General features: G+C 39.4%; 2 protein-coding genes across 2 annotated transcripts; one reads left to right on the top strand and one right to left on the bottom strand.

The window, feature by feature from the left end:
- Positions 1 to 5,755: 5,755 nt before the first annotated feature.
- Positions 5,756 to 7,519, top strand: LOC115927754 (tripartite motif-containing protein 2-like). Its single transcript, XM_030994004.1, has 2 exons — positions 5,756 to 6,784; positions 7,226 to 7,519. Exons 1-2 carry the CDS (start codon positions 5,756 to 5,758, stop codon positions 7,517 to 7,519), a joined length of 1,323 nt encoding a protein of 440 aa, XP_030849864.1.
- Positions 7,520 to 12,155: 4,636 nt separating this feature from the next.
- On the bottom strand, positions 12,156 to 13,112 carry LOC115927753 (tripartite motif-containing protein 2-like). The gene has a single exon (XM_030994003.1). It carries the CDS (start codon positions 13,110 to 13,112, stop codon positions 12,156 to 12,158), a length of 957 nt encoding a protein of 318 aa, XP_030849863.1.
- Positions 13,113 to 15,673: the final 2,561 nt, after the last annotated feature.

The following is a 15,673-nucleotide window of genomic DNA, read 5'->3' as shown; positions in this document are numbered from 1 at the left end:
GAATCGTCGAGATTTGTTAAAGTGTAGTTGATTTAAATAATTGAAAGGTGAGAAAAGTACTCAGATGCAATGACAGTTGATATATATTGAAGTCCCCCCCCCCCCCATCGTCATTTAAAATAAAAAAAAATTCTGTCTAGGAACAGACTAAGGTTTCCACTTGTTGAACAGAATGCCCAGGCCACCTTATCACGTGGTATTATTTCCGTCATATGCCTATTAGGACCGACTCACTGAGCTAGAGATATGTATTCTTTTGTTTGGTTGGTTAGCTGTAGTAATATGCATATCCACTGCTTTCGTTTAAGGATCCCATGATCCAACTGTCTTGCATCAGGGACCTGCTTATATTGTCACGTCACCAGACGGTGAAATACAGCCCCACGTACGCAGCTAATGTCTTTCATTTCATGTAGGTTATCTTTCACTTCATGAACATCTGATGGAACAAAGAACATTTGTGCAAAGGGAATCTGCATTAGATTGAATTCTAGAGCATTTTCTTCGACACACTGCATGTCTTGGCATCTGTCAAACCGGATTCATATTAAACCAAGAGACAAGCTCTCTTCTTATCTTGTGAAAGAGACGTTGTAAACGCCTTTATAACACGTTCTAGAATAGACCTATCATGTCACTTGTTACCAATTGGATTGGTTATATTTTTCTGAGTAGTGGACTCGACGCCTCATTCCACGATTCATTTCGCATTTAGCAGGATCTAGGCAAACAGTGAGTATAATATACAATTGTTGACTCGTTACATCTAAGTTTGTTGATCCAAGCGATAGCCACTTTACATGTATATGCGCATCGGAATAGAGTTACATACATTTCATGTAAAAATTGCAGAAACCATTAGCCTTAGTAAATATCGTAAACAATTAGATTAAATGCTATAAGTATTGCATTGTGAGTATGGTGAGAAGGTCGACTATACCCACGTTAATATGTTTTAAGTTTCGTAAGTCTATACTTGGCCAAGGATAAGGCTTTTTGGCTCTGGTAACGTATGCAACATCATTTTGTTCGACTCGGTTCCCCAAATACCGGGTAGGATAGGGGACTGTGCATGTAATGAACCTATATAAATAAAGGTCTTTCCATTGAAGTTTTTGTGTTGTTGTTGTTGATGATAATGGTGATTATTCGTGATCTCATGTCATTGGAGAACAATTAAACATTCGGGCAATGATCGGCAACTTGCCTAAACGTTTGAGCCCAATGTTCCATGATGGCGGATGATAGGCGTATACCCAGCTTCTGAAGGGAGAAGGATTCACGTCTGATGTTTATTTTGTAATGTAATGTTATATATGTGTACTAAAGTTCAAGTGAGGATCGGAATAGTTGTCACTGAATATTGACAATTTTCACATTACGTGATTATTGCATGGTGATCTTAGGTTAGTCACATGCAAAGTATCATAATATACATGATATATCGAGCATGTATTGTATTTGTCTCTTTTCCTCTCTTTTAGACCTCTATATATTGCTTTTAGTTTGTACAGTATCTGAAACAGAAATGTCTATTCTTCTGCAACGAACTATCATTGAAATAATTAATAATCTCTTACGTCTTAATTTCTTAGTCATAATTGACACTAGGCCTTAGTATACAACATGTTAAAGAGGACGAAAGTCTGAAATTCTTTGGCAGGTGCCCCTGTGCCCCCCCCCCCCCAACCCGGACCCGCCACTGTTGCAGTATGTTTATATTCGGAGTAGGATGTGATGAAGCCTTGTGGTATACTACAATACAAAAGAAAGCTTTAAAACGGCTTGTAAACTAAAAGTTAGAGCATTTTTGGTCCACGAATTGTATTTTTCCATTATACATTTCCAATACTTACAACATTGCTTGTCTAACTTATCGTGACCGACCTCAAATGGCTCAGATTACATTGCAATCAAACTTGAAATGTTTCGATTTAGATGCTTTCTTTTGTCTTTATGTTGTTTAATTAAAAATATGTGGTACATGTATTGATGACAATATATTTATTACATACCGGTATTTTGTTTAAAGAACTATCGCTTTTGTCACACAGCGAAAGCAATTTTTAACATGACTGACACATGTAACGCCTTCCAGGTTAAAACAAGTGAGAAGCTTTAACTACAAACACTGACATGTTTTCAATGAGTTTTTAACTTTTTACATTACAAATATCTGACTTTTTTAATTGTCTAATGTTCTTGATCCGTTACCATGACAAAGTTGGTAATGAGGAAGTTCTTAGACGAGCTGGAGTACAGACGAACACGATACGTGAGATGTTGATTAGGCATTTGAAGTTCATGGGTCACATTACACGTAAAGAAGGCCTAGATAATCTTGCTTTGACAAGGAAAATTGTGGGAAGGAGGAGTAGGGGAAGAAGGAGGATACTGTGGATGGACAGTCTGCAGAAATTGTTGGAAGAGAGAGAGAAGTGAAAGAACTGAGAGTGGTGCTAATAAAGAAGGCTAGGAACTGAGGGTTGTGGAACAGCAGAATCGCCAAAGTCAATCGATATGGCACTCAGAGAGAGAGAGAGAGAGAGAGAGGGCCATGGTAATTGCCCTAGTTGTCACACTCACCGCCAACTTTAGGGCAACAAGCACATTCTGATACTTACAGCTCCAAACAGAAATACTAAATTTGAGATTGTGTCTGAGGGGGTGGGGTCTTTTCAATTCTTGACCCCTTGACTAATATTAGTAATACATGTGATATATGCCTAAATATGGCCCATGTACAGTGTAGATTTACATGACTTGTACCCAGTGTTTTCCACTCAAAATCAATTCATTCGGGTTAGCATGAAATGACTTATCAAGCACAGTATCTGATCATTTCTTTTCTGTGTGTGGCATATCTTATGTTAAATGAAGAACAAGTGATTCAAAGGACAGCGTTATGGTGCTTTAAAAACTTAGAAATATGATTAGTTTGAATAACCCAATATTCTGAGTTAATCACACTTCTACTTTTCATTGCGGCATACACTCGTGTGTTATATCCAACTTTAAAATGTATATCAAACAGTTTTGTAACTTCAAACTCGTTATGAAAATAATATTAATTGAAAGGTCTGACATTTTTACCTGGCACCCTAATCTAATCCAATCTGATCCAGGTATTTATAAAGCGCCAATATCTAGTTTCCTAATCAGAGGCGCTGAAGAGACTGAAAAACTACCAAAAATGTCTGTTCATGATTCACCCAAATCTATTTGTAATACAAAAGCAATATCTAGTTATTTAACTAAAATGTGATGTTTTAAGACAAGCAAATTTTCTAGTTTTCTACATCAACATACCAAATACGTAACGTCACCGTCTAAAGTCTAAACAGTACAACATCGGCCCATACTTTAGGGTATAATATGTTACATAGCTTTAATGTCGTACCTATCTTATTAGAGAGAAATGTTTGTATCAAAACGGAACGCAGTAGTTCCTAAATTTGTATAAATAGTTTTCCATTGTAATTTTACTCGAAAGAATCTATTCTACAAACATGTTTTTGAGCTTCTAGGCACCCCACGCTCCACATGTTTAATACAATCAGTGATCATAACAATAATTCTTTAGTGTAATACCTACCAGCGTGAACATCATTACAAATGATTTCAATCAAGGTACGTTTCCTTTCAGAGTGTTCCTTTCAAATTTGTTTTTCATTATTTCTGTTACCCTGGTAAGAAGCCCAGGCGTATGCAATATATTATTCACCTACGATACTGTGACGTGATATAAAGAGTGTGCCAGTCCGCATATCATGGTATGACTAATGGGGATTGGACATAGAATTGTGTGGTTTTCAGACAAAGTCACAGTTTTCTTAATCTCTCTCTCTCTCTCTCTCTCTCTCTTTGTCTTAAATCATCCTTTAAAATATAATTCTTTTTCATCATGATAACATAATAATTCGATTCACTTTATACATGTACAATTCTCAAATTAATAGTTATAATATGAAGCAAACTATAACCCTTTCTCTTACTACCGAAGCCCAAACAAAACACCATCACATACAAAGGTCTTGCAAATGAACACACACACGCACCACAACAACGCGTTCCCATTTACCCACACTCACAACCAACATGGCTGGGGACAAAAATTACAAAGCTGAGACAAAGTAAGGCTAAAGGCCTACATTATGCATCGATATTTTTTTCTGCATCGTTCGAATTTCGTGAACGACGCTTTTCTCAAACATTGTAGGGCAATTATCGTTGAGTTTAAGTTCTTAATCTTTAAATAGTATACATTTCCTTAGATTTAGATATAATAAATTAAGCTATTATGTAAATACTAAACTCAAATATAAAATTTAAACATAATAAAATAGTGAGTAGAAATCCAGAGCCTGTTTTTATACTCTTACCCCCCCCCCCTCATCTAATGACATGTTTTGAATTGTCTAGATTCGCTATAGTACTCAGATGAATGGCAGTTGATATATATTGAAATTCTCTCCCCCTCCCCATCGTCATTTCAAACAATTTATTTCTGTCTAGGAACAGACTAAGTTCTCCACCTGTTGAGTGGAATGCCCAGGCCACGTTATCACGTGATATTATTTGCGTCATAATGCCCATCAGGACCAACTGAGCGATAGATATATATTCTTTTGTTTGGTGGGTTAGTTATGTGTATTTTCCACTGGTTTCTTTTTTGGATCACATGATCCAACTGACTGGCATTAGGTACCTGCTAAATTTTACGTTACGTGACGGTGACATGCAGACCCACGTACGCAGCTTATGTCTTTCATTGCCAGGTGAAAAGGTCAGAGGTAAAAATGACAGTGGTAAAAATGTCAGAGGTAAAATGTCAGAGGTAACAATGTCGGAGGTAAAAATGTCAGAGGTAATAATGTCGAGGGTATAAGTCATAGGTAAAAATGTCAGAGGAAAAAATGTCAGAGGTAAAAATGTCAGAGGTAAAAATATCAAAACTCTTTTTTAGTTGCCCCTCGATGAGTTGTATTTGTTGTGAGAGATCAAACTCTGAAATTGACAAATTTATGATCAACAAATAAGAAACATAGTTTTACTGTATACATTTATAGCATCATGAGACTGCTTGAATACATGAAAATATTGTTTGCAGGATATTTGATGCAGGATTTATAAAAGGTGCGCTGGCTCATCATGTAGAGCAGGTACATATTCGTACAAGTCTATACGTTTAACAAAATGCATCGTGAATTTGGAAAGAAAAAAAACAAGTTGAATATGAGGGTCGATTGAAACTATATTTCTCTCACGTCTCTTAATCACAAACATGATGTTATTATATAAAGTAACACTGCGTTATGTTAAACCCAACAAATACAATAATTTCTGCCTTTCGAAACGTACTGCATAAAAGTCGAAAGCACATTAAAAAAATACCTGGCTAGATATGTCTCAACGTTTACTACATGTGGGCCTACTATCTGACATTCCCACTCGATAAACAAAAATACTCATGCAACTGCATTGCTGAATAAAACACTACCATACGCCTCTTACTGAAAGCATATTAAAATGGTCGCCTTTAGAGCTACTTCGTAACGTAAGTGCTAAAGAAGAAGTAATTTCATTATGGTGTACCGGGTAGGCCCTATTAATCATGGAATGCATTATGTTTAACATTTTTCAGTGCAATGATAGCCAGCTAAGTATTTACAAAATATTTCACACTTTTGATTGAGTTGGCCAATTAATGCACATTTTTATTTATTTCTCAGGTCGTGTGCTTGAGTTGTCAATGATGGCTACTTCCTTGAAACAAGCTGTCCAAAACTTGCATAAGAACCTCGAGTGTCCTGTCTGCCTGAGCTTATTCAAGGAACCCAAGAACCTGACCTGCTCCCATACCTTCTGCAAGGGCTGTCTTGAGACTCTCCTAGAGTCTCGTGGAAAGCTGTTGTGTCCTACGTGCAGGGAGGAGACTTTGGTTCATGGTGGAGACGTGGGTAGACTGCCATCAAACATAACAGTCAGATCACTTGTTGAAGATGTGGAGACCCAGGGCCAGGTCTGTACCAACAGTAATCAAGAAAACGCATCATTGCAAAGAAAATGGAACAAATGTCGAAAACATCCGAACTACGATGAAGAATGTTTTTGTCTCAACTGTAACAAGTATGTCTGCAGCATGTGTGGTATATCAGATCATGTAAAGAATGCTCACACTATCCTGGAAGCAGGCGCCCATGAAACTGAGCAAAAGAAACAAGTCGATAAACTTGCATCTAAAGCAGATGCAAAGATACGCAACGTTGACAAGTATTTTACTTTCGTTGAAGACCAGCGTAAAAGGGTGCATAACATACAGGAACAACTCAATAATGAAATAGATGCGACTTTTGAGGAATTAGTTGAGAAATTGAAGAAAAGAAAGAGAGTGTTGAAAAGTGAAGTTGGGCACAAGCTAGGGAAACTTAAGACTTCATTGGAAGACGAAGAGAAGCCGATTCGTAAGCAGATAGACGAGATTAAGAAGGTTCTGGATTTGGTTAAGAATGGTCTTAATTTTCCTCTCCAGACAGAGGCACTGACCGCACATAAAGCGATGTGTCAACAGCTGAAAGAGCTTCTAAACCAGATTGGGCCAGATGAGGAGCTGCCAAGAAGAACTGCTGATGAAGGTGAAAGAATTGGTTTCAGGAGTCAGGGATCGGATGAACTTCAGTTGGGCCAGCTAACACATACCATGGAAGTCCCTGCACATACACAGTCCAAATGGGTTCTGCGCACGGAAGTTCCACTGCCTGCTGGAAAAACCATGAGCGGGATGGTAATATCACCAAACAATGAGATGGCTGTTGGATGTTACGATGGAGGAATATTCGTTTATTCTTCAGAGGGCATCATACAAGATACCGTTCTGAAATTTGTTAAAGTTACAGCCTTACACATTATGCCTGATGGTGGATATGTCATACGCGACACTAATAACAGAATTTCCTTGTACACAAAGCTTTGTGAAAAGCTTGATGTAAAGTTTGAGACAATGGGTGTTGCGAAAGGTACACGTGGCGGTCTCACTGTAGGCAAGGATGGGCTGATCTTCATAGGTTACAGTGAATGCCAGAAAATACAGGTATTTAAGCCAGAAGGGGGGAAGGCAATTAGAGAGATAACGTGTAAGGGATATGTACCATGTCAGATGTTTGCGATGACATCCAGTCAAGCGATTGTCGTTAAGAGTTGTTATACTACCAGCTTTCGGAATGAGGTACAAGTGATCGACGATGTGTCTGGTGCTATCATTCATGGCATCAGCACAGATGGTGAACCTCACCTTGCTGTGTTTCAGGATGATTCAGTTATCATTGCATGGGTTAAGCACGGCCAGAGTCTGCTGAGCATCGACCAGTACACAAAAGAGCTCAAATACATCAAAAACATTCTCACTGATTTCAAGATAACGGAATTATGTTTTAATAGCTGTTTGCAAGCATTCAAGACGGGGGAGATTACGTTATGCACTGGTATTAGTCTTTACCTCTTCCATGAGACATGGGAATAAATTACAATTTTGCAAATGAAACGTAGAGTTCAACAAACTTGTATTTTTTTCTCATAAATGTCCACAAACATTGTTGAAAACTGTTAATGAAGAGTTTCGAAAAGTAATGAAGTTGATTAATGCTAATAAGTTATCCTTGAATCTTCAGAAAACTAATCATATGCTGTTCAGTAATTCAGTTAATATTTTGCCAGGCGAAGTGGCATTCAATAATAACTCAATGGAGAGAGTAACTTCAACAAAATTTCTTGGAATATACATAGACGAGAAACTGAATTGGAAAACTCATGTGGACAAATTAAGTAAAGTGGTGTCAAAAAATACTGGTGTTATTTATAAGTTGAGATCATGTATACCTCAAGAGGTATTGTTCATTTTGTACTCTACTCTTATTTTATCCTATATTAATTATGGTATGTTGGCATGGGACAAATCCTCCAAAAATCAAATCCACAGGCTTTTTGTTGTGCAGAAGCGGGTGATTAGAATAATTTGTAAAGCGAATTATCGTGCACATACAAATCTACTTTATTATGAAAACAGTATTCTAAAACTAGAAGATCTCTATTCAATGCAACTTGGAATGCTCATGTTTAGCATTCACTCTGGAGACCTCCCTCCTGCCCTTGCTCAAATCTTTAGAAGAAATAACCAAATTCACACCTATAATACTAGACAGGCTTCTGCTCTCCATTTACCGTATGCAAGGACAACCTTCACTTTGAATACACTAATGTCCACTGGCCCCAGGTTCTGGAATTCACTTGATACTACCATAACAAATGCTTCAAGTATCTCAGTTTTTAAACGTAGACTTAAGTCATATTTTCTACACAAGTATGTCGATGACACATACATGTGTTATCAAGCTTTATTGTTTGTGTACTGTAGCATATTTAACTCTACTCTTGATCTTTTTTTCGTTAATTCTTGACTTTGACATATAACCCCCGTTACATACTGCATATACCATATATTCCTACTTGACCTCTGCACTCAGAGAGCAATAACTCATTGATGTCTCGACTTGGTGTCAGCTTGGGTTTGTCCATAATATTAGATCGCCCACCAATGGGTGGGATGGTTTTTTGCACATAATTTATGATACATATTTTCACACACACGGTGAGCCTGTTAGCTCACCCGGTGTGATGGGGATGTGTGCATCTTCGGGTATACTTGTTGAAGCCATCCATGCTGTGGTCGATGCATCGTTGGGTAGTTGTTCTCTGAGAGTATTTTGTAAATAGTTTATATATTCCATATTTGTTGTTGTATTCATGAATAAGTTATCTTTGTCACATCATATGAGGGGGCCTTAACTTTAAATATGTTGAGAACAATAATTTGCTGACGTTGCCACTACCATGAACACTTAGAGAATCTTTTCAGTATTACAAATAGCATTGGAAGGAGGCAGCTGCTCAAAGATCATCCCCCGTAATAGCGGGAATGCATGACTGTGTATTATATTTGCAATGTATGCTTTCAGTCGATTAGAAGGTGTGCTTCCGGCCTTCCCCCTTCCCTCGTCTTTGCTTTTGATTATCTACCTACACCTACATCTGTCTATCACATGAACGCCATTTGCAATAATGAACGCAACGCCTTCATACTTCATAAACGCAAACGTTACATAGTCTACTGCCGACGGCATAATGAAATCAGATTATGAGAGCATTATAATAGAGCGGAGTCTAGACCGACTATTTGATTTAAATCACATTTCGGCACAGGCTTGGAAGACAGGAGCACTGAAAGGACTGCATCCGGGAGTTTTGAAGTTCCGACATTCGATGAAACATCGTCTTATAATTATTCGGTCAAAGAGGTGCCCCACATATCCTAATTATTGGGCAGCGAGGAACGTACCCAAATATCCTCCTATTCAGACAACGAGGTGCCTAAATATATATTTGTATCTGGTGTATGTTGGTGGCTATTTTGAGGTGTGGCCGTGTGACAGTGCATTGAGATCAGGCAAGCGTGCATTTATTTAATTTGGCCGAATAACAATCTAAAATGGTTGGGTTTTGTAAGTTTGTTAAACTCCACGTCTCATCTGCAAACCTAAAATTTACTCCCATGTCTCATAGAAGATGTAAAGCCTATCAATAAATCATGACTGCACGCAGCGGGTGCTAGGGTACGTCGACGCCCCTACACAAACCAAAAAACAAAGAAAATGCAATCAATTTTCAATAATTCATTGCATTTTGCCCCGACCCCCGGCATAAAAATTGTTTCTATGTGGGCATGCCTTGAACCATAATGCGTGGCGATACAGAGGATTTTTTTCCTGTTGGGGACTGGGGGAAAATGCAATGAATTATTGAAAATTTAGTGCATTTTCTTTTTTTTTTCTTTTTTTGTGGGGGCGTCGACGTACCCTAGCGCCCGCTGCGTACAGTCATGATTTATTGGCTAAGCAATGGCCTCGTTACTGTGAGCCCCCAGGATCAAAACCGTGTCGATGTGCTATATTAGTGCCCTTTTTAGAGGCATTAATCCCCATTACTGTCAGTTATGACTTAAGGACGTAGGTCCCCTAGTTGATTAGCATAGTAGCACACACATGCTTTAGCAGTCACGCAAAACAAACACTCCCCAATTGTCATTCAATAAAATCTGAGAATGTATACTATTATCTAGATCTATTAGGAATAAATCATTGTCAAAATCATTCAATAAATTGGGGTAAAAATAATTATTCCACCATCATGACCAACAGTGTACAAATAAATGATATCCTATATCATAAGTGTCCTTGGAACAAAAAACAAACAAGAAACAAAAATTGAATTATATGCCTTCACCATGATAATCTATAAAAGAATTACTTAAAGAGAAGGGTGAGTTCTGGGAAGAGGTGAAAAATATTTTGTGAGCGTTATCATTCTTATTATGCAAGTGTGGACGAACATCAGATAGCACATGTTCCCTGAAAAGCATGGCTCTTCAAATGCCTTCATATTCTAAATATGCCATGTAGCATCGTAAAACTCCGGGGTAGGATACAGTGTTTGTAACTTTACCAAGACAATCGCATGACCAGAACTCAACTTCATCTTTAAACAAATTTTTGTCAAATTGCATATCTATAATATCTTGTATACTTTAAAAAAAAGTTTTCGGATACTTTGTAATAAGTTGAGAACAATAAATTGCTTACGTTGCCACTACTATGAACACTTAGAGAATCTTTTCAGTATTACAAATAACATTGGAAGGAGGCGCTGCTCACCCCCCCCCCCCCATTAGAATGGGAATGCATGGCTGTGTATTATATTTACAATGTATGCTTTCAGTCGATTAGAAGGTGTGCTACCTCCTACCCTCGTCTTTGATTTTGATTATCTACCTATATCTGTCTATAAAATAACCGCCATTTGCAATAATGAGCGCAACGCCTTGATACTTCATAAGCGTAAACGTTACATAGTCTACTATCGTCATTGAAATCGGTCAGCATTATAATAGAGCGGAGTCTATACCGACCATTTGATATAAATTACATTTCGGCATAGGCTTGCAAGGCAGGGGCACTGAAAGGACTGCATCCGGGAGTTTTAAACTTCCGACATTCGATGAACAGGTTCCCCATATATCCAATCGTTGGGCAACGAGGTACCCAAATATCCTCCTATTCAGACATGCAACGAGGTGCCTGCATACATATTTTTATCTGGTGTATGTTGGTGACGATCATGAGCTGTGACAACGGAGACCAGGCAAGTGTAGATGATATTTATATGGTGCATTTATTCCACTTAACCGAATAACAATCTAAAGTTGTTTGTGTTTTGTAAATTTTTTGAACTCCACGTTTCATCTGCAGAACTGAAATTTACTCCCATGTCTCATGGAAGATGTAAAGCCTATCACCTGCGCAGAAAGCAATCTCTCCCGTCTTGAATGCTTGCAAAAAGCCACAATATGATTTCGATATCTTGAAATCAGTGAGAATGTTTTGTATGTATTTGAGCTCCTTTGTGTACTGGTCGATGCTCATCAGACCCTGATCGTGCTTCACCCATGCAATGATAACTGAATCATCCTGACACACAGCAGGGTAAGGGATGTAACTATCTTTGCTGATGCTATGAATGACAGCACCAGACACATCGTTGATTACGTGTACCCGGGACGGATAGTTGAACATAGATGGACTCATATTAACGACAATCTCTTGACTGGATGTCATCGCAAACATCTGGCATGGTCCAAATAAGCTACACGTTATCTCTCGTATTGCCTTCCCCCCTTCTGGCTTAAATACTTGTATTTTCTGGCATTCCCTGTCACCTATGAAGATCAGCCCATCATTGCCTACAGTGAGACCACCATAGTAGCCTTTCACAGCACCCAATGTCTCAAACGTGACATCAAGCATTTCACAAAGTTCTGTGTACAAGGAAATTCTGTTATAAGCGTCGCGTATGACGAATCCACCAACAGGCATGAAGTGTAAAGCTCTTACTTTAACATATTTCAGAACGGTATCTTGTATAATGCCCTCGGGAGAATATACGACTATTCCTCCCTCGTCACTACCAACAGCCATCTCATTGTCTGGTGATATTGCCATCCCGCTCATTTTTTTTCCAGCAGGCATTGGAGCTTCCGTGCGCAGAACCTATTTAGACTTCTTATTTGTTAGTTGACCCAACCGGAGTCCAACCAAACCGTGACTCCTGAAGCCAATTCTTTCACCTTCCTCAGCAGTTCTTCTGGGCAGCTCCTCATCTGGCCCAACCTGGTTTAGGAGCTCTTCCAGCTGTTGACACATCGCTTTATGTGAGGTCAGAGCCTCTTTCTGGAGAGGAAAATTAAGACCATTCTTAACCAAGTCCCTAACCATTTTAATTTGGTCTGTCTGCTTACGAACCGACTTCTCCACGTATCCCAATGAAGTCTTAAGTTTCCCTAGCTTGTGCCCAACTTCATGTTTCAATACCGTCTTTCTTTCCTTCAATTTCTCAACTGATTCCTCAAAAGACGCATCTATTTCATCATTGAGCCGTTCCTGTACGTTATGCACCCTTTTACGCTGGTCTTCAACGAAAGTATAATGCTTTTCAACGTTGCGTATCTTTGCATCGGCTTTAGATGCAAGTTTCTCGACGTGATTCTTTTGCTCCGTTTCATGTTCGCCTGCTTCCAGGATAGTGTGAGCATTATTTGCATGCTCTAATAAGCCACACTTGCAGCAGACATACGTGTTACAGTTGAGACAAAAGCATTCTTCATCGTAGTAAGGATGTTTTCGACATTTGTTCCATTTTATTTGCAACGATGCGTTTTCTTGATTACTGTTGGTACAGACCTGGCCCTGGGTCTCCACATCTTCAACAAGTGATCTGACTGTTATGTTTGAATGCAGTCTACTCAAGTCTCCACCAGGAACCGAAGTCTCCTCCCTGCACGTAGGACACAACAGCTTTCGATGAGACTCCAGGAGCTTCTCAAGACAACCCTTGCAGAAGGTATGGGAGCAGGTCAGGATCTTGGGTTCCTTGAATAAGCTCAGGCAGACAGGACACTCGAGGTTTTTATGCAAGTTATGGACAGCCTGTTTTAAGGAAGTAGCCATCATTGACAACTCAAGCACATGACCTGAGAAAGAAAACAAATCGGTGAATTAATTGGCCAACTAAATCAAAAGTGTGAAATATTTTGTAAATACTTAGCTGGCTATTACTGCACTGAAAAATGTTAAACATAATGTGTTCCATGATTAATAGGGCCTACCTGGTACAGTATTATTATGAATTTACTTTACGCTTCTTCTTTAGGGTTCTAGGACAATTACCCCTTGGGCAATCACCCCCCCCCCTTGAAAATTACCCCCGGAAAACTACCCCAAGGACAATTACCCCCCGGGAAATAACCCCCGGACAATTACCCCCCATGGACAACTACCCCTCGAGGACATTTACCCCCGGAGAATTACCCTTAAAAATCGTGATTACTCGTTGTTAGATCGATACAAGTCGTACACAAGTCATCGCAACTCATACTGAGCTCGCGTGACTCGTAATGCGCTCAGTGAAACTCGATAATGCGTCGTGAAATCATTCATGCAAATACCATACGAATTAGTAAATTTCAAGCGAGTTTACGCGAGTTTACGCGAGTTCGAGCTCGCGCCAGCTCGCCACAACTCGAGGCTCTTATTCGGCTGAATGGGAGCCCTGCTTTAGTAGCGAAAAAAAATCGCCGGCCGACCCACATTATACATCTCACCAAGTTCAAACTTTTGCATTGATATACATTTGTTGTAGTACACGAGGATCGACCAAGAATACCGACACAGCTGCCCCGACACAGCAACACATCTAGGCCTAAAATAAAAACTTGTTGTATTGCCCTTTGGGTGCCAAACATGGGTCGGTCGGTGGAAAAAGTTTGGTTTTTGTTAACCTTTTTTTTTCTCGCCCTCTTTGGGACGATATTTTCAGATTTGAATGTTTGTTTTTCTTTTCCCACCTTCTTTTAGCTGATATTTCTCAGTTTTTAATGCTTTAATATTTTGTGCTTCAGCGTCATCATTCCATTGATACCTTTTTCACCTCTTAATTATCCATGGTTTGCACGAGTGAGGATTGTGAAATAATTTGATTTCATGCATTTATATCCCATTTAAACAAACAAAATACATATATTTGTAGTCATTAATTTAAAAAAAAATCTAAAAAACAGTTTTTAAAAAAAGTAAACAAATAAAATGCAGACCGTAGATTTTTTAGATTTTGTGGTCGGTCGCAAAGGGCAATACAACAAGTTTCTATTTTAGGCCCTATGTGTATCTTTCTTGCTTCCTAGACGAGACGACTCCACCAAACGACCCCTCTCTCTCTTACTCCCACCCTCCTCTCTCATGCTCTTATACCCCCCCCCCCCTTCTCTCTCCTCTCTTTCACCCCCCATGTCCTACTTAATGTCTCACTTTTTACTCCAAATTTCCGTCTAATGACGCTTGTAGTAAAATATACTACAGCAGGCTGGGTTGGAAGATTTTACTGTGCGTTTTGTACACACTACCACGCAATGAAGGATGAGGTCAATATATTTACTGTACGTCATTCGCTACTTTCCGAGTATTTGGCTGTAATCGGTTTTTCCTTGGTCGGATTGGCCTTTTAATCATTTTCATCTCAATACAGAAAACAGATTATTTGTACATATACATACCTTCGTCTAGGTAACATACAGCCTTGCATTCATCTGTTGGCTTAACGTCCTATGAAATAATCCAAATTTGATTCTTGTCCCGTGACTAACAGGGCAAGTGATTTGTTCGTACTCCTTGTCGTAAGATAATATCGGAAAATAACAGAACGTTTTAGATAGTGCGTGACGGCCTACGTGCATGACGTGTCTGGGTACGATAATAAACACCAAAGGGGGTGTCAGTGCCACTATTTACATATTTAATTTCATGACCCTTGCCCAACCAATCAACGTACGATGCAGTTGTTTGCAAAGTAGGGCCAAAGTTTCGTTTTTATGATTAAATATTGATATTGACAACGGCACATGATATATTTTATATCTTGATGGTGTTAGCGTTGTATTGACGATAACATGTCTCCATTATAAAGCGGAAGAAAGATCACGTAAAGCAGCAGACGACGTTTATTTTTTGGAATGCGTTATTGACCTATTCCAATCATTAAGCTTATAAAGGCAAACTTAGCCCACACGCGAGCAATGATGTCGTAAAATTCCATAGCTAGTAGGATAATGCTATGGTCAAATTATCCAAAAGTAGCTTGCTCGGCGGCCGAGCGGCGGGTTTTTAACCAATTTTGCCCGGCCACCGAGCGGGGACCGCCCAGGCACCGCTCGTTTTTTAGGCATCGCTCGGTCGCTGCTGAAGTTTTGGTGCGGAGTTAAAATTCGGGCAGCGCCTGCCTACTTTCACTCGCCGCCCAGACCACACTCGGTGACCGGGCGGTCGCCGCCCGGGCGCTGACCAAATCGAGCGTTCAACGTTGAGCGATTAAGGTCAAAAATCGAAGCCGCTAGGTCAAAGGCTGTCGAACAGTCATCGCCTGGTCGCCGCCCGGTCGACGCTGGGAGATCAGTCGGTCACTGGGCGGCAAGTCCAAAATCGGTCGGCAGCCTTTGACCTAGCGGCTTCGATATTTG

The sequence above is a fragment of the Strongylocentrotus purpuratus genome, unplaced genomic scaffold (genome assembly GCF_000002235.5).
Source record: "Strongylocentrotus purpuratus isolate Spur 01 unplaced genomic scaffold, Spur_5.0 spur5_scaffold_20, whole genome shotgun sequence".
In the NCBI taxonomy this organism is placed as follows: domain Eukaryota; kingdom Metazoa; phylum Echinodermata; class Echinoidea; order Camarodonta; family Strongylocentrotidae; genus Strongylocentrotus; species Strongylocentrotus purpuratus.
Note: the sequence above shows the minus strand (reverse complement) of the source record. Positions and strands in the feature narration are given on the sequence as shown.

What these genes read in the sequence shown, in the direction of transcription:
- LOC115927754 (XM_030994004.1), top strand. Translation starts at nt 5,756, where the DNA reads ATGGCTACTTCCTTGAAACAAGCTGTCCAAAACTTGCATAAGAACCTC. An exon ending in GAAAAACCATGAGCGGGATG is followed by an intron (nt 6,785 to 7,225) that starts GTAATATCACCA and finishes TTTCGGAATGAG; the next exon opens with GTACAAGTGATCGACGATGT.
- LOC115927753 (XM_030994003.1), bottom strand. Translation starts at nt 13,112, where the DNA reads ATGGCTACTTCCTTAAAACAGGCTGTCCATAACTTGCATAAAAACCTC.